Source organism: Macaca fascicularis, chromosome 5, assembly GCF_037993035.2.
Source record: "Macaca fascicularis isolate 582-1 chromosome 5, T2T-MFA8v1.1".
Lineage (NCBI taxonomy): Eukaryota > Metazoa > Chordata > Mammalia > Primates > Cercopithecidae > Macaca > Macaca fascicularis.
In genome coordinates this window covers 127325539-127344807 of record NC_088379.1, presented here as the reverse complement: position 1 = coordinate 127344807, position 19269 = coordinate 127325539, and the positions used below count along the sequence as shown (strand labels likewise).

The following is a 19269-nucleotide window of genomic DNA, read 5'->3' as shown; positions in this document are numbered from 1 at the left end:
TATGTTTTAAAGGATTTCACTCTTTATTCTCCATATTTAATCAATTAAATAAGACCTTCACCATATCCTCATTTACCTTTTCAAAGCCATAAACATCTAAGCCTAGAGTCTCATTACCACTGGGTGAACTATTTCAATAATTCATCTTTTCAACACTAGTTTCTCTATTTCAATCAATTTAATACATTTGCTACTCACATAATATTTCTATATCTATAGTTTTAGTTACTTTATTCCTCTGCTCTAAAATCATCAATGCTTCCCCACTGCTCGCTCAATAAAGTCTTAAGATAGCACTAAAAACCAAAGGGTATGATTATCTATTCATGTTGCCTAGCCAATTTGTTACAAATAACAAAAAGGTTACTATATGAGACTCTTCTATTTAATGATTACATATACTTAATTTGCATTTATAATTAAGCCATGTACTTTTTAAAGGCTCCTCCCGTTTTGCATGAAGGCTGTAGGAAGATAGGTACAGAATATCCTCACTAGAATTCCAAGGTGCATACTACTGGATGGTTCCAGTTGCTAAGTGATGCCTAAGGAGATATTATTATAATTAGGAAAAAACAGGCTGGCTCACCTGTGCATCCGCAAGCTGAACAGCAGGAAACCCTTGGTTTGCTTCTTCTACACCTGCCACATCATCCTGACTGGTGCTATGCTGAGAATGTGTCCCATCCAAAGTATTTTGGTCACTAGACAAGACAGTGTTGAAATCTGAGGCTGAGGGTATTGTAGGAAGATTGGGTGCAACACCTAATGGAATAAATTTTTAAGAATAAAATGTAAATTATTGGAAAATAGAAACATAAAAGTATACAGCAGGGTAAACTTTTGAAGCCTGTAGAGCAGTACCATTTCAAGACTGTTTAAATTGAAAAGAAAAAAAAATGCATACCTTTAGGTTATTTTACAGACATGATTTATTAGTGAAAAATGAAATTAACTCTTCAGAACACATCATCCTTATCTATCCTTACATATACATACTCTTTTAGATTTAATTAAATATTTGTTAAGTAACTAAAAGTTTAGAATGATAGTTGTAATGTCTCAAAGGGATCTAGATAAACTAAAGCTATCTTCTGTAATGTCAAGTATGTAATGTAATTACACTTTGCATTTTCTCATTTACACTTAAATCAGTCATATTAAAAGGAAGCTTTAAACTCTTTATATACAATCTCATATTTGACATACTTGCCTTTCAACAAGAACACTGAGTGACTGCTTACTACTCTCTCAATTACAATGTTATCAAAGTTATTTATAAATATAAATGGACCAATTTCAACCAAACAGTACTTGTTTGAGACTTTTAACCCATCTTCTGAAAAATAAGATTTTGGTATACATTCCCCTTAGACAGTTAAGCAAAATAATGTGATAACGCAATACCTGTGGGAAGACTATTGTGTCCTGATTTTGTAACAGGAGATTCTTGTACTACACTTCCACGATTACCCACAGCATTTGACATCCAATTATAGAAACTCACAGATGATGGCTCAGATAGCAAGGGATGTTCAGATAACATATCAGTGGCCACTGTATTTCCTGAAAAAAAAATTGTAATTTATGGAACTATGTTTGAAGAACCAAGTTAAAATGTATGCTTGCAGATGGTTTTAAATTCTCACTGCATAATGTTGGTATTTGGATATTAATGCATTAATAAATAGCTTATTTATATCATAATGGGGGAAATTCTGTGTTGCTGGTCGAGACAGCACCCCACACCAAACGCCTACATTGACATTAGTCAGTGCTGCAATTTAAAAATGCAAACTAAGGGCATGAAGACTCCGAAAAGTTACAGAACAATGGATTCCTAAAATTTTTTCTCAAAGATAAGATATGAGAGATTAGTTGTACTACCAAAGTATATATCTAACTAAAGTCCTGTTTCATTTCAATTCCCCCATAAATATAAAAGTGTAATTATCAAATCTAGAGCATGTACCTGTTCTTGTTAGGGAGCTGCTTTTCACAGCAGCACTGCTTCTCTGAGGAGTCCCTTCCAGGAGGTTGTGCAGGCTTGGGAAGCTTCCAGTCAGGTAGCTGAGTAGGCTCTCCTTCCTTGGACTCTCCTTTACTGGCATCCCAGCACGTCCAACATGCACTGGAGAATCAGTGGCAGTGTCTCCACTGGTATAGCTCAGAGAATGATATGGGTGAATGCCCTACAGAAAGTGTAACAGGGTTATTTCTTACGTATATAAAAATGACTGCTGATAACTACAACCACTATTACTATTACTGTTGCTATAACTGCTAGCTATTTTGCACATTAATACCAAAACTGGTCATGTCTACTAGGATTGTGGTGAATGCTTTTTACATATGTCCTTAAATGTAGGTAAAAATGTTCTGTAACTATATAGTACAAGACAAAAGGCTACTTTTATTATCAATATTATAACGAAGCACGTCCACTTATTTTAACTATGGATCATTAATTCCCTTCTTAATCTGATGAGGGAGTCTGGTGACAAGACATAAAACCACATAGCACAGTATATCAAACAGATGGTGGAAATGAAGCACTATTCATACCTAAGGAGCAGGAAACAGTATATTGAAACTTCAGAAAGTTATACATAGGGTGTTTGTGGAAGTGCCAAGGAACATTCACATGGGTAGCAAAGAAAAACAGTAGCCTGAAATATTTATATCACTGCTTATTTACTGAACCAGCAAACTGATACCTAGACACAATATCCCTTACACAAAATATTCACTAGAAAAACCTACTACACACACACATACACACACACACACACACACACACACACAAAGGATCTGTAACAGGATCTTTATGTGACTGATACCATCAAAAGTAAAGTCTAGGTACTCAAAGAAACTAAAGACAGAAAAGTTGTCTACCTTCAGCAACCTTCCCTGCAGTTTTTTTTTTTTTTTTTTTTTTTTGAGACGGAGTCTCGCTCTGTCGCCTGGGCTGGAGTGCAGTGGCCGGATCTCAGCTCACTGCAAGCTCCACCTCCCAGGTTTACGCCATTCTCCTGCCTCAGCCTCCCAAGTAGCTGGGACTACAGGCGCCCGCCACCTCGCCCGGCTAGTTTTTTTTGTATTTTTTTTAGTAGAGACAGCGTTTCACCGTGTTAGCCAGGATGGTCTCGATCTCCTGACTTCGTGATCCGCCCGTCTCGGCCTCCCAAAATGCTGGGATTACAGGCTTGAGCCACCGCGCCTGGTGCCCTGCAGTTTTTTACAGGAGTCAGGATAGACATCTACCTGGAAGGAAACTAGAGGCTTTTTGCTAACAGCAAGAAATGTTGACGCAGTGGACACCAGTGCTGTGAAGCCCTTAAAAAGTCTTAACCTCCTCTGGAAAGCAGAAAAGTTTATTCCCTTTTCTATGCCTTCCCAGTCATCCTCACTTAGATGAGGAAAGGTGGAGAAAGGGTGTTGACACAGGAAATAAAAGAACACTTAAAACATATGAAACACTTGATAAGCATGTTTCATGTATTATCTTATTTAATCCTTAAGTTCTCTAAGGTAAGATATTATTTCTGTCCTAAAGGATGAAGAAAAGTCACTTACATACTTACTAAGGAAAAAGCCAGATTTTTAACCCATCTACCTAACTTCTACCTTCAAATTCTTAACACTAAATTATCCTTCCAAGTACTCTAATAATCAATGTTTGTTAAGATTTAATTCTCTGGAGAGCTCTAAACGCCAAAAAGACTTTCCACAATTAATGGAAAAAATAAAAATTACGGAATTTTTCAATTTCTATCTTCTGTCACATCTATGATTAGAATGGCAGATCAATTTAAAATACAGTACAAAAAAAGACTACAAAGGCAAAAAGATCTTGAAAAGCAAAGATCTGAAACTAAGCATTTGGAATTTCACATTTTTAGAGGACTTTAATAATCCATAGCAAAAGAATGTTCAAAAAATTCTGAAAATGAACACCTTTAACAGGAAAACACCTAAATATGATTCAGGAAAAAAGCTAAGACAGATTAAAGTGTCCATCAGGAAAAAAAGCTAAGACAGATTAAAGTGTCCCAAGCTTCTAACTATACTGTGGAAACAATAAGCTCAATAGTTAAGTCTTCTTTTTAAAGTATATCAAACTATCATTGAATGTTTTAACCAAAAGAGCCATACTTACACAGAATAAAAACTTTGAAAGCCCAAGAGACTATTCAATACAAAGTAAGTCCTGTGTTCCAGTATACTGGATCCCTTTCCCAGAGGCTCTCTTGTTTCTTATCTATCTTTACATAAATCATTTAGGCCTCTATAAGTACGTACATATTTATCCTTTTTTAAACACACAAATAGATATCATCCTATACTTTATCAGTGTACTTCGGTGATCATTCCATATCCACTTACAGATATACTTCATCTAAAAGATTTCCTAGTATGCATCTGTATCATTGTACACTAGTTTATTAGTCCTCTAATGATTAGTAATTTGTGTTGTTTCCACGATTTTCCTTTTATAAATAGTGCTGCAAAGAATGTTCTCAGACTCATCATGTCTTTGAGCATCTATGACTTTCTCTAGAATGAATTCCTAAATATGGAACTACTAGATAAAAGAGCATCACCTTCTAAATTTTGACACATATTGCCACATTGTTATTCAAAGAGGTTGCACCAATTTGACTCCCATCAATGCCATATTAGAGTATCTGTTTTCTCACATCTTCACCAACAATGTACACTATTCAAAAGTTTTAGTCTTTCAATCTAGTGAGAATGGAAATCTCATTTTAATTTACATTTCTTTAATTATAAGAAAACATTTTTGTACGTGTGTATGTATTTTTCTGTGAACAACCTGTTTATATCATTTAACCATTTTTTCTATTTGGTATTGGCTTTTTTCTTAGTGATAAGAATGAGATCTTTATATTTTAGAAAATTAGCCTTTTGTCATGTGTTTTACTGTTCTGTTTACAATACAGTCATGTGCCACATAATTACAGTTAAGTGAACTATAGGCAACGTATACAACAGTGAACCCATAAGATTATATTATATTTTCACTGTATCTTTTCTGTGTTGAAATAAACAAACACCATTGTATTACAATTGCCCACTGGCTTCAGGATAGTAATATGCTGTACAGGTTTGTAGCCTAGGAGCAAAGGCTATCCCATATAGTCTAGGTGTGTACCATCATCTAGGTTTGTATAAGTATAGTCTATGATATTTGCACAATGACAAATTGCCTAATGACCCATTTCTCAGAATGCATCCCTGTCATTAAGTGATACATGACAGTATATTACTTTTTTCTCTGTAGAAATTTTTATTTAATATTGTCAAAATTATCATTTTTATGGATTCTGGGCATCAATGTGAGTCTATACACAGACTTTCAAAGAAAGTTAGAAAAAAAATTTTTTTTTTGAGATGGAGTCTCGTTCTGTTGCCCAGGCTGGAGTACACTGGCAGGATGTCCCCTCACTGCAACCTCCGACTCCTGGGTTAAAGCAATTCTCTGCCTCAGCCTCCCAAGTAGATGGGATTACAGGCGCCTGCCACCACACCCAGCTAATTTTTGTATTTTTAGTAGAAATGGGGTTTCACCATCTTGGCCAGACTGGTCTTGAACTCCTGACCTTGTGATCCACCCGCCTTGGCCCCCCAAAGTGCTAGAATTACAGGCGTGAACCACCGCACCTGGCCAGAAAGTTAAAATTTTAACTTTTTCAGTGCTCACAACAGTGAACTAGCAAAAAAATAAAGAACCATCAACAACAAATAACTAGCAAAAAATAAAGAACCACTAACAACAAATAATTTATTAAGGGTCAGATATTGCTCTAGGCATTTTTCATGAATTAACTCAGTTATTTCTCAGAACAACCCTCTTCAGAAGGTTACTATTATAATCTCCATCTTACACCAAGGAAACTGCAATACAGTTAAAACATACAGTTAAAACCCGTTCAGTCACAGAGCAACTAAGTGGCAGAGGCAGGTTTCAAACCAAGGCAGTCTGGCTTCCAAGGTGGTACTGTAACCAGTTTGCTATATATGTCTCTTATCAAGCATCCATTAAGTGTTCATAAAACCAAAAAAAATAAAATCATAAAATAGTCTAACCCAAATCACCTACTGATCACACACTGCCGAAAAGGCTTCTCATTAAAACAGGTAATTATAAGATTATCAACATTTTCTATTTGGGATTTTATTGAATACAGTATTCAATAAACTGAAGACAGCTCTAAGGCTTAGTAGTTATAGTGATCCTTAATCAACAGCAGTTACTGATGATATAATTTTCAAAGAAATATTTAAACTGAAATAACAAATCAAGTTAATTTCAACACAAAAATGCTATCTGAATGTTAGGTTGGACACCTAACATTTAAATTTGAGATAAAATTTTAGGTTTTCTCTGTAAGTCTAAATAACTCTAACCAAAAAGAGCAATAATATACCTTTATTTTTAATGCAGAGTCACTATGGGTATGAGTTTTAGAAAGTTTCCTCATTATCTCAGCTCCAGTTACGGGTCCGGAGCTACCAGGTGGAGGTCGGTTAGCTGTTCCTTCTAATAGCATTGTGTGTTCACTGACTGTGGCTGAAACAGTTCAAAAGAATAAGTGAGCAATAGATTATCACACATTTTCTTGAAACACCAACCCCAATATTTCTAGTTATATAATGACACTCAACTTTCATATTCCTTGACAACTATTTATTTTCTCCCCTACCCCAATCCTCTCACTCAGTTTCAAGAAAGAACAAATGGCTTTCATTCAGACTTTCACATATTCCATGCAAACGATACTCAGACCAAAAGCCAATTCAACTAAGCTCAAGAAAGCACAGACTGCTCATAGATTAAAAGAGGGATTTGCAGATAATTGGAAGGGATATTCAGTGTACTGGTTTTCAAACTTTTGTGTAGATTTGAAATTTTTTTAAATAAGTAATAAACAAAATCTACCCTATTCCTCATAACTCATTTATTTGTTAAATATCAAGTTATTTTTAAAACTAAGCTTGGTAAAGTTTTATATATCAATGTTCTAAAATCTCTAATTTTAAGACTACTCTTTCAATATTTTTTCCAAAACATCACAACATGCATTTCCACTAAATATGATAGGTCATGATAATAAAAATTAACCTTTCACAAAGCATTAAGGTATGCAAGTACATTTCATAAATGCATATCCACTTTTGTTCTGACACAGCCATTTTGTTGACAAAATTGTAAGTTGAGTGCAGGCCCCCAAGGTTACATAAATTCAGGATCAAGCAGGCATCAGGTAAAAAGACAAAGGCCCCTTTAAAATACTGTGGCATAGGGAAGATGATAGACAAATACAAATTTTAAATAGAGGTTTATGTGTTTCATTCAAAACGTTCTACTTACATTAAGATATCTTTGTCCTGGATAGATCAGGAGAAGTCTACTGTATTTCACAAAACTGAGCTTATAAAATCAGGTCAGTATGAAAATTCCTAATCATTATCACGTATTTGGCTAATAAAAATCATACTTGTATACCTAAACCACGACCATTTTCCAATTTGGGACATGAATTATTAAAATTATCACAAGTACCATGTTAACAAGTATGTAATATCTAAAATTGCTTATATTAGTAATTTATTAATAACTGTGAGGAAAAACAAAGAGTCTTGATATTTTTAAAGAGGTATATTAACTTATTAATAAAAGATGCATAATATCTAAGCAAAAAACATACAGCAATTGTGTTGAGTAAGAAAACACCCTAATTGTGAAGTGTAAGAAAGTACTCAATAGAGGCTTACAAAACTACCTGCATCAAACTCAAATTCTGCTCCATCAGCACTGGTATCACTTTGAAGACCACCCCCATTGTCCAATCCAAGTCCATCTTCATGTTCATGGTCCATAGCTACTTGAGGTTTCAGAGGCTGAGCTGGTCTATGTAAGCTAACTCCTTTAAAGGCTGGTGTCACCACAATAAACTTCATCCACTGCCTTGCCAGTGCAACTAAACCTTTCTTCAAAGTTACCAAAGCAGGAAGTCCATCACTCTGTAACAATAATGATGTGGTTAGAAGTAATCTAATGTAATAATATCAGTTACCATTTAAGTGTTTTGCATGTATTTATTCAAATATCATAATCCCCATTTACAGATAAAGAAACTAAAACTTAGATGTTAAGTAATTTGTTCAAAGTTACCCAAGAGAGTCAGGATTTCAATTATATGTAGACTACAGAATCTAATCTCTAGACACAACATTTCATCTTTGTGTCATAAAACAACACAACAGCACAGGTCAATATGATACTAGATGTGGGATGCAAAATTGGAATTTTCTTCAAGAAGCATTCAATCTACTTTACTTATTTTGCCCAAGTGAAAAATCAAAATGTACTTTGAGCTACCTGGAACATTCAGTAAGCAAAGAGGAAGTAAAATTATTTCCTTCAAAGATTAGGTAACTACCATTGTTTTAACATTTAAAAAAATAAATTACTGTAACTTATGTAGTATGCTAGACATAGATGAATTTGTAACTGCCTTGAAAGTTAACTGTATCATCAGTAATAATTATATACTTTAAAATACATTTTATTCCACATGGTGATGATTATAAGAAAGAAACTTTTGGCTCTTTTCCTGTTACCTTAGTCTAATTACCTTGCCTTAGCCTAAAGAGAAAAATACCTAACTCTTCTTCATCCTGCTTCCTACCATTCCTCATTTTAGGAGAAATGGTTAATTTGATTGAAGAGCACCATTTACTAGAGGGCAGGAATCACCCCGCTTACTTTCTGAGGAATACCAAGTCCACTAGCCTGTCCTTTCATTCCTAGCCTCACATGAGGGCCATGTTGTGCCTCTTCCTCTTACATGGAAAACACATCTGGCAGAGCATCCATCCATGGGAAACGCCTGCCCTGTTCAAGCTTCCCTACCTATAACTACACAGGCAAGTTAGGCTTACACTGTAGATTTCCCAGTCTTCAATTCACAGGAAGGGAGTAAAAAGCACTACACCAGCCTTAGGTCTAAGTGTCTTTTTCAAATCCAACACTTACTAGAGATTCTTGACTTGTCTGATGAATGGCTTGACTGGCCATTAATAATACTGATACATTGGTCCCTAATTTGACTAAAGATTCTTGTGTGTCCCCTATTAGCCAGCAGCTTGAAGAAGAGAAGAGAGATCCTAGAAGTTGTAAAACTCTAATCATCATGTGTTATCTGCTTTTCTAAAGGCAGAGATGGATTGTATTTATTTTGTGCAATTATATATTCTCCCCTCAATCATCAATTAGTCTCTGTTTCATCAAACTGTATGTGAAATTTGGCTCTGGTGATTATTCTCTTGCTTAAAAACTCTTTATACCTTTAGCTTCCAAGACATCAATCTTTCCTGGTTCTCCTACCTCTTTCTTTCCCTTCCCATCACTCCATGTATCCCTATCCAACGACCTACACCCCCTTTAATTTTGGCATTCTTCAGGATTCCATCCTTGAGCAGTTTCTTATTCAACATAGCATTCCTGGAAATCTCATCCATGTCTACAGCTTCTACTAACACCTTTATGCTAGCAACTCCCAAATCATGAATCTGAGCACACTCTTTGTCTATAAACCCGTATTTCTTTTTTTTTTCTTTTTTTTTTGAGACAGAGTTTTGCTCTTGTTGCTCACGCTGGAGTGAAAAGGAGTGATCTTGGTTCGCTGCAGCCTCTGCCTACCAGGTTCAACCAGTTCTCCTGCCTCAGTCTCCCGAGTAGCTGGGATTACAGGTGCCAGCCACCATACCCAGCTAATTTTTTGTATTTTTAGTAGAGACAGAGTTTTGCCATGTTGGCCAGCTCAATCGCGAACTCTTGGTCTCAGATGATGCACCCGCCCCAGCCTCCCAAAGTGCTGGGATTATAGGTGTGAGCCACCGTGCCTAGCCAATAGACCTGTATTTCTAACCATTCTCACATGCATCTCAAACCCTGTGTATCAGTGGTCCACCAACACAATAGAGAATTCCTTAAAACTAATGTAGTTTCAGTAACTTACCATTGTAGCATCATCAATGATGGAGTAATTTGCCTGGTGCAGGTAGTGGTGTAGTATATTACATAGTAAACATGAAGGATTTTCTTGGAGAAAGCGAGCAACTTTTGTAAGTCTGTTGTATTTACTTCTTAGGGGAAAATGTACACTTTTATTCTAAAATCAAGAAAAAACAATAGATTTAGAGTGATAGGTATGAAAGAGCCTACAAATAAAAGATATTCAGTAATTAAGAACTTGTAAGTCTGATATTTTCCAACAATGATTAACAATAAGGGGTCATTTTCAATACTAAAGTTTGTATAATACCTTATTTAAAGACATACCTCTAATGCTTCTGTCATTATGCATCCCATAACAGCACAAATTCTCAAGGTTCCCTCAGTTTCCAATTTGTTTAAGGATGACTTGAGTTGGTCAATGGGAACAAGCCATGCACCAACAGCTGGCGTTGCAGTGCTTAAAAGGTTCAGCTGCCTTTTAACATAAATAAAAAATTATAAAAACAAGTGTCAAAATATGTATTTCAAACAATCCCCCATACCTACTGTACTTAGTGGTTGTTTTACTCAGGCAAAATTACTTTATTTTCTTTTTGAGCACTGATAAATTATGAAAGCAAAACTAAGAAATGTAAAAAAGTTGGACATTAGAAAAGAAAGAAAAAAAAAGCCTGTCAGAGATAAAAAGAGTAAACAAAAGTCTAAGGGAGAGGAACATATAAAAATAAAACTAAAGTACTATGAAAGAAATTGGGTCAAACAAGGTGAGACTAATGTCTACAAAACATATGAAGTAAGAATGATAAAAAAAGTTGCAACCTTAATACTATATATACCAGAAAAGTAATTTTAAAAAATATGAAACAGAATTGTATACTATTTAAAATAAAGAAACATCAAGGGATAATACTATATTTTAAAAACTCTTTACCTAGAAAATGCATGTGTGTGAGATCTCACATTGGTGGGAGCTGCAAAACTAAACCAAATTTCTTTAATGGTCAACTTCATGCTACATGAATCTGGAGGAGGAGGCATCAGAGGTAGATCTTTTTTCAAATCATCAGATTCGACTCCTTCATCCTATATAAAACAGAATGCAAAAAACTTATTAACATACAGCCCTTAAAACCACTAACACACAGGCTAATGTTTTCAGTGCAAAACCTTTTCATCAAATCAAGTCTGGGAAAGTGTTTACTTCTCCTTTACGTTTGAAGGATATTTTTGCCAGATATACTATCCTTTGAAAAGTGTTTTTCCTTCAGCACTTAAATATGTCTTGCAACTCTCTCCAGACCTGTAAAGATTCCACTGAAAAATCTGCTTCCAGTTATATCAGAGCTCCATCGTTATTTGTTTCTTTTCTCTTGCTGCTTTTAGGATCCTTTCTTTATGCTTGACCTTTGGGAGTTTAATGATTAAATATCCTGAGGTAGTCTTAATTGGTTTAAATTTGCTTGGTATTCTCTACCTTCTTGTACTTGAATATTGATATCTTTCTCAAGGTTTGGGAAGTTCTCTGTTGTTATCCCTTTAAATAAACTTTCTACATCTCTTTCTCTACCTTCTCTTTAAGGCCAGTAACTCTTAGATTTGCCCTTTTGAGGCTATTTTCTATATCTTGTAGGCATGCTTTGTTCCTTTCCATTCCTTTTTCTTTTGTCTCCTCTGTGTGTTTTCAAACAGTCTGTCTTTAAGCTCATTAATTCTTTCTTCTGCTTGAACAATTTTGCTAGTAAGAGACTCTGATGCATTCTTCACTATGTCACTTGGATTTTTCAGCTCCAGAATTTCTGCTGGATTATTTTTAATTATTTGTCAAATTTATCTAATAGGATTCTGAATCCCTTCTCTGTGTTACCTTGAATTTCTCTGAGTTTCCTCAATACAGTTATTTTGAATTCTCTGTCTTGAAATTTCTCCGGGATTAGTCCCTGGTACCTTATTTAATTCATTTGGTGAGGTCGTAGTTTGCTGGCTGTTTTTGATGCTTGTGGATATTCATCAATGTCTGGGCATTGAAGAGTTAGGTGTTTATTGTAGTCTTCACAGTCTGGGCTTGTTTGTACCCATCCTTCCTTCTTGGGAAGGCTTTTCAGGTATTCAAAGGGACGTGGGTGTTACAAGTTTTTGGCCAGCAGAGTTATATCTGCATTAGGGGGTACCCCAAGCCCTGTATCACTGTTCTTGCAACTTATAGAGATACTACCTTGGTGGTGTTGGATAAGATCCAGAAGATCCTCTGGATTACCAGACAGAGGCTTTTATTATTTTCCCTTACTTTCTCCCAAAGAGAGTCTCTCTCTCTGTGTGCTGAGCTTCCTGGGGCTGGGAAAGCAGTGACACAAGCACCCCTGTGGCTACCACCACTGGAACTGTGTGGGGTTAGACCTGAACCAGCATAGCACTTTGTCTCACCCAGGGCCTGCTGTAACCACTACCTGACTTCTGCCTATATTTGCTCACAGACCTAGAGCTCTACAATCAGTAGGTGGTGAAGCCAACCAGGCTTGTATATTTCCATTCAGGGTGGTGAGTTCCCCAGGCTCTGGGCAGGTCTAGAGATACTATCCAGGAGCCAACAACTGGAGACAAAAACCTTATAAATCTACTTGGTGTTCTATTCTACCATGCCTAAGCTGGCACTTATATCATGAGACACAGACCTTCCCACTCTTCTCTCCCCTTTCCACAGGCAGAGAATCCTTACCCCATGGCCACCACCATCACAGGCCCAGGGGTAGTACTGTTAAACTACCACTGATGTTCACTTAAGGCCCAAGGGCTGTTCAGTCAGCATGTGGTGAATGCTGTCAGGCCTGAAACTCACCCTTCAGGACAGTGGGCTCCCTGCTGACCCAGGACAGGTCCAGAAATGCCATCCAGGAGCCATGTCCTGAAATCAGGGACCCCAAGAGCCTGCTTAGTACTCTGCATATTGCGGCCACGCTGGCATCAAAGGCGCAAGACAAAGTTCCCTTTACTTTTCCCTCCACTTTTCTCAAGCAGAAAGAACCTCTCACTATAGCCACCACAGCTAGGAATGTGCTAGGTCACACCTAAACCAGCACATCGCAGAGTGTCACCCAAGGCCCATGATGTACTACCTGGGTACTACTGCTGGCTATTCAGGGCTCAAAGGCTCTTCAGTCAGCAGGTGATTGATCCTGCCAGGACTGGGTCCTTTCCTTCAATGCAGTGGGTTCCCTTCTGGCCTAGAGTGTGTCTAGAAATGTTGTCCAGGAACTAGGGTCTGGAATGGAGGCATCATGACTCTGCTAAACACTAAATGATGACATCTAAAAGGCCACTAAACACAATTCTGGAGCTCAAGTAAAGAGCTGGTGCTAAAGGTGTGGCCATTGGGAAAGAGAAGTGTCATTAAATTACGGAACTGACCTAGAAAATGAAATTCGTCAGGGAGCAGACAAATAGCAAGAAGAAAGGAAGAGCCAACAACAGAACCTGAGGAGACCACTACATTTAAGAAGAAAAAATTCCATAAGGAAATGGACCAATAAAGTCAGAGAACCCAAAGAAAATAATGTTAGCAAATTCAAGGACTTTCAGCAAGGAGAGTAGGATCTGAGAGATCAAGAAAGATGCTTGAATTTCTGTCAAGTATTTTAGTAGGTGAAGGAGAAGAAAAGAACAGCTAGGCTCGTCACAGCTCTTCTGTCCAATGAGTAGCTATTGTATTTTTAAATTTCCTTAATTAAAGTGATAATACATCCCTCAAACATTTCCAAAGACCCCAAAATAAAACAGTGATTAAACTCATTAAACTACACATTAAATAAAAACAAATGTTTTAAAAATAAATCCCTGGGAATCTGGGGGGTAAAGGTGAGTATACCCATGATTACTAGATACCCATACTAGACTTAATTAAAAGGTGGTTTCTTTGGAACTTTTTCCTCTCCAATTGGCCTAATTTTCAAAGTGACCAGAAATATATGTACATATGTTTTAGAATAACAGTTACTACGTTATTATGTACTAGATACTGAGCTAAGCCCTTCATATGTATTGTCTGCTTCAATCTTCACAACACTGCAAGGTCAGTATCATGACCATACTCCTATTACAGGTAAAGAAACTTAGGAAAAGGTAAGGAACTTGCCCCAGGTCACCAGTTAGTGGCACAACATTTCTTCAACACAAAATTTGGAATATTTTTGTTGTTGCTGTTACTGTACTCATCACCACCCATGTAATTCTACCATAATAAAAATAAAAAGTGAGTTGAATATAAGATACTGATCAGAACTCTTAACTGAAATAAGCAGACACCGACAAAAATATTTAGAACTCACATAAAATACTACCAATAACAAAATGACTTCTGTTAAAATCCTCTAAAACCTATAGGTGGGCTTCTCTTGAATTTTATTAATCTATTAATTCAACAAATATTTATTAAGTATCTAATATGAGCAAAGCATAATGCTAGGACTATGATGGATATAAATATATCTATGATATACTTCAGAAATTATATTCCAGTAGTATATTCAGCAACATACTTTGACTAACATTTAAGTAGATATCATAAATCCAAAATAGGGAAACACAGGCAAATACACTCCAGAAACTAATTTTGAATTGCATATATAGTTTTCTTTGTTATTTTTCTAAAGCACCATTATTATTGTTATTAGAAAGTCACTGACCTGTTCATCTGAAACAGAATTTCCATTTAAGTCTGAGGAAGGGCTTGTCCGGTCACATGGAAGATTATCATCAGAGACATCAGTATTATAACCACTTCCGGTTGGAGAATCAGAAGAATTATTGGATGTCAGCACTCCACCCCTTTCTGTGTCACTAGCTTTACCCATAATTCCAAAACTGTTATATAAAACAGCACCAGACTGTCTTCCTCCTATAAAAATAAAAAAAAGTATTTATTATAAATGGTGGAAAAGTATCTTAATGCTGTACTCTACAATATCTGTATACAATTTCATAAAGACTATTTTTTTCTCACCAAGTCTTTGCCCTTATCTATAAAAGTAATGTATCATTGAATTATCAGGTAAGTAATTGTAGGCATATACAACTACTATTATTACAGTAGTTACTATTTTATATATTACTAAACCTAAAAAAAGTGTTATACACATATCAACCTTCCTTTTTGAGATATTACTCAATAATATATAAGAAAGCATATATAAATCTAAGTAGATATTTTTCACTGAATAAAGAATTTACAGTTTTTATATCCTATATGGCATAATTCTACTGATCAAAGATCCAGTTTTCCAAGATGCAAAGCTTCAAAAAATTGGGTGGCTTTACATTTTATTTGGGAATTCGTTCTGAAAAACATATTTTTTTTTCAAGCTCTACCTAGTTTTAAAATCACATAATGGAGGAAAAGCTCCACTTCAGCAATTGGTATGAGGCACTCACCCCTGGTAAATAATCCCAGATACCACACTTTCTGCTTTATTATGTTGATTCAGGTTACTGAAAGCCATGATTGTTCAAAACATTTCTGCAATATAGGGCAAATTTGTCCCCAACTTAAGCAGAATTCAACAAAAAATACTTGCCTTTTATGGTTAAATTTTCAAGTCCACATTCAAACATTATCCATCCCCATTTTTCTTGGCTGGGACCTATTCGAGTTATATCTGGAACAGCTTGCTGATCAGTTTCATCCACAAAAGTAAATTCATCCAACTCTTCAAGAGTAAATAAAACTTTGGACTTCTCAAAAGGAATAGCAGTGATTGCACAGGTCCCAATGTCTATTATCAAAAGAGAGCAAAATGACCATTTTTAAAGATGTAAGCTTACACTAAAAAAAAAAAAAAAAAAAAAAAATTGGACATCTGGCACACAGGTTGTCTTTAAAAGATGTCTCAGTGCTCTGCCGAAAAGATAGAAAAAATAAACAAATGAGCTAACTTTTAGAATAATGCTGCCTAAGAGGAAGAAAAGAAGAATTTATGATTAACAAGTTGCTCAAAGATAGTATGAATCTGTTTCTGAATGATTACAGGATACTCTAAAAAATATAAAGTTAAAAATATCCTAAATAATTCATATTCACAGTAGTTTTAAATACTTTCATCATCTCACAAAATAAAAAAAATTTCAATTAATTACCAAGCGTTAGGAAAAACATTATTTTCTAGGCAAATTATAGCTTTTACTAAAAGACTGTTTTATACTAACATATTTTATATAACTACAATTTATCATAGACCTTGTCATGGTTCCATGGCTTACAGATACACCGTGGAAATTAACATCCCAAGTGCCTGGGAGAAGTTTTACTTTATCTTACTTTTTTCATTTCTCTCTCTGATTATCGCTAATGAATTAAAAAAAATATTTAAAACACATGTAAATTTACCATTCAAGGATAACTTGTTTATATTTGAAGTACACTGCCTTCTAGCCCTTTAGAGATCACTTTGCAAACCCAGCTTTGGTTCCTATTTTTCATGCAACAGTAAATAATTTCCTCAGGTCATTAAAATTTTTTCAAATACATAATTTTAATAGCTATATAATATTCCATCATATGGAAATGACATTCTTTGCATTTATAATTAAAAGGTGTTATTCAGAGAATATTCACCTACATTTTCTTATAGTTTTCTCATTATTTAATTTTTTTTGTATTTGTCTTTAATCCCATACATATCCAGATGTATCAAAGTTCAAAAAATTATGAAAAAGTACACAATGAAAAGCCTCTAACACCACAACCACACTCTAAGTTCCCCTCCCTATAAGGGTAACAAATATCATGAGGTTATTAAGTATCCTTTGGCAAATAACTAATGTACATATAAACAAAGACATCTACATTTTTGCCACATTTTTACAGAAATGTCCAACTTGGAATTTCGTTGGGAGTTTTGTCTTCAATGAGAGTTTTTTCTGCATGATAATGCCTTTCAAAATTATATAAGGTTCTGCTTATGGTCTGTGTAATACCCAATGCAAACTGGTTACCCGTGCAAACTACAGAGCTGATAAAAGTGTCTTCACTCAAGCCACCACATTTTTCACCAGTTTTAGGACGACAGATCTTAGGCAGTCATGAAAAGTCCCTTGAAAACCTCAGGTCAAAGGCTTTGAGCCTCATACCTGGGATGAAAAAAATAAGCCTTGAGAAAATCAAAACATGTACACAGACCCAGAATGCAGACAGGATCGTGGAAACTTCAGAACCTATAAAATACAGTAAGCAAATTCAAGGAATTCATTTGTTTATTCATTATTCAGGATTGGTCACCAGTCCCACATAAAGATTTCAGCAGAGCAATCATCTCAAATATGATTAATAAATCTAACTTTTTCTGAATTGAATCTGACATTCTGAAATCATTTAAGTTTCTAAATAAGAAAATGTGCTAAATAAGAATCAAAAATATTAAAATGACGTATAACAGCTCTACTTTCTTTTTACCTCACTAGGGACTTTAAGAGAAATGTGTGTCACCTTATTGCTGCTACATTTTACAGGCTCTCTGGTTTTGATTAATATTATAATTAATTTTTTAACACTGTTTTACAAACAGAATGATTTAAAAAACAAGACAGACTATAAAGATCACGTCCTTTCTGTTCTTTTCTTTTTTTTTTTTTTTTTTTTTGAGACGGAGTCTCGCTCAGTCGCCCAGGCTGGAGTGCAGTGGTGAATCTCGGCTCATTGCAAGCTCTGCCTCCCAGGTTCACGCCATTCTCCTGCCTCAGCTTCCCGTGTAGCTGGGACTACAGGCGTCCGCCACTGCACCCGGCTAATTTTTTTTTTTGTATTTTTAGCAGAGACGGGGTTTCACCGTGTTATCCAGGATGGTCTCGATCTCCTGACCTCGTGATCCGCCCATCTCGGCCTCCCAAAGTGCTGGGATTACAGGCATGAGCACCGCGCCTGGCCTGTCCTTTCTGTTCTATAATGAGCAAGTAAATAGCATGGAAAAAACACATGGGAAATAGAAGCAGCTCCTAATTTGGGACCATAACACTTAACTTTCTTACCAAAGTTTACTTTCTATTCTGTACAGAATGTGAGTGACAAGTAGCTAAATACCACATGTTCAGTACAGGGAGAAATACCTTTCTCTTTCTTATAGAATATTCAAATTGTATCAATAGTCAAAGGAAAAAAACCATCTTCCCCTTTGCAAAAATCATCTTAGATTTATATATGCCAAGAAAAAACATATTGGTTGTAGAATCCTACCTGTTGTATCAAGACCCCTAAGTTGCCCATGAACTCGATGAATGTTTAACTTGGCTGCAATTTCTTTGCCTTTTTCTGCTCCAGCATTTGATCTGAGAGATCCAGATGACTGAGGCTGCATCTTTGTGGCCTGAACATACCTATCAAAATTTGATGTTCTACCAGGTTCTGCATTGTTTGAAGTCTCTTCAACCACACCTCTTTATGAAAAAAAGAGAGTAAAATGTTCAACATTTAAATAACACAGTTCAGAGAAAACATTTTACCTACAAGGTTTACTTAAAAAAAAAAAAAATACTCTACTATTATACACCAATAGTAGTAAAAAATTCTTCAATGTTTACTGAAAGATACTATGAATAGAAACAGTAAAAAACTTTTAAAGAAATATGTTACTAATTTATAAATTAAGATTTGAAATTCCAAAACCAGTTTTGAGTTTTAACATTACCTTCTTAGAAATGTATTAAAAATAAAAGACGATCAAGGCTTGCTTTGACATCCAGCAAGATAATCATGGCTCAGATTAATAAAGTCTTTCTTACCTATTCATACGAACTTGTGTAGCAATTCTGTCAAAACACAATGCCACTAGGGAAACATGAGTCACACTCCTACTAGGAGCTGTAGTTGGAGATTCTTCCACTGAGGCTTGTAACAAACATAAGTTTACCTAACACACACACAAAATTTCAGAGCTGACAAGTGAAAAGTTATCACTTAAACATAAAATATGCACAAAAATGAAAAACTACTGTTAAGAATGGCATATCTATGTATCTGACAGTGAAGACGAAGCTTATGAATACAGATTCTCATAAAATAATCATAATTACATTTTCACTGCATGAATGTGAAACATTCTACTATTACCTAATATTCTGCTTAAGTAAACTATTTATATTACATTAAATCTACAGTAGATCACAGGAATAAAACATATATCTTTTAATATTACACACTGTTCTACCATGATTCACGTTGGTAACTGAAAAGAACAAATACC

At 35.4% G+C, this 19269-nt stretch overlaps 1 protein-coding gene across 16 annotated transcripts in view; it reads right to left on the bottom strand.

Annotated features, from left to right (window-relative positions):
• Positions 1-19269, bottom strand: part of BLTP1 (bridge-like lipid transfer protein family member 1) — a 211191-nt gene that overhangs the window by 95661 nt on the left and 96261 nt on the right. For all 16 annotated transcript variants that reach the window (XM_015450796.3, XM_045392845.2, XM_045392844.2 and 13 more), the window contains exons 34-45: positions 18809-18936; positions 18264-18463; positions 15613-15810; positions 14725-14936; positions 10980-11131; positions 10373-10523; positions 10050-10202; positions 7809-8049; positions 6453-6595; positions 1973-2192; positions 1408-1566; positions 590-765 (exon numbers count right to left, since the gene is read on the bottom strand). In XM_015450796.3, the coding sequence (XP_015306282.3) occupies positions 590-765; positions 1408-1566; positions 1973-2192; positions 6453-6595; positions 7809-8049; positions 10050-10202; positions 10373-10523; positions 10980-11131; positions 14725-14936; positions 15613-15810; positions 18264-18463; positions 18809-18936 (2133 nt within the window). The remainder of the gene's footprint in view (positions 1-589; positions 766-1407; positions 1567-1972; positions 2193-6452; positions 6596-7808; positions 8050-10049; positions 10203-10372; positions 10524-10979; positions 11132-14724; positions 14937-15612; positions 15811-18263; positions 18464-18808; positions 18937-19269) is intronic.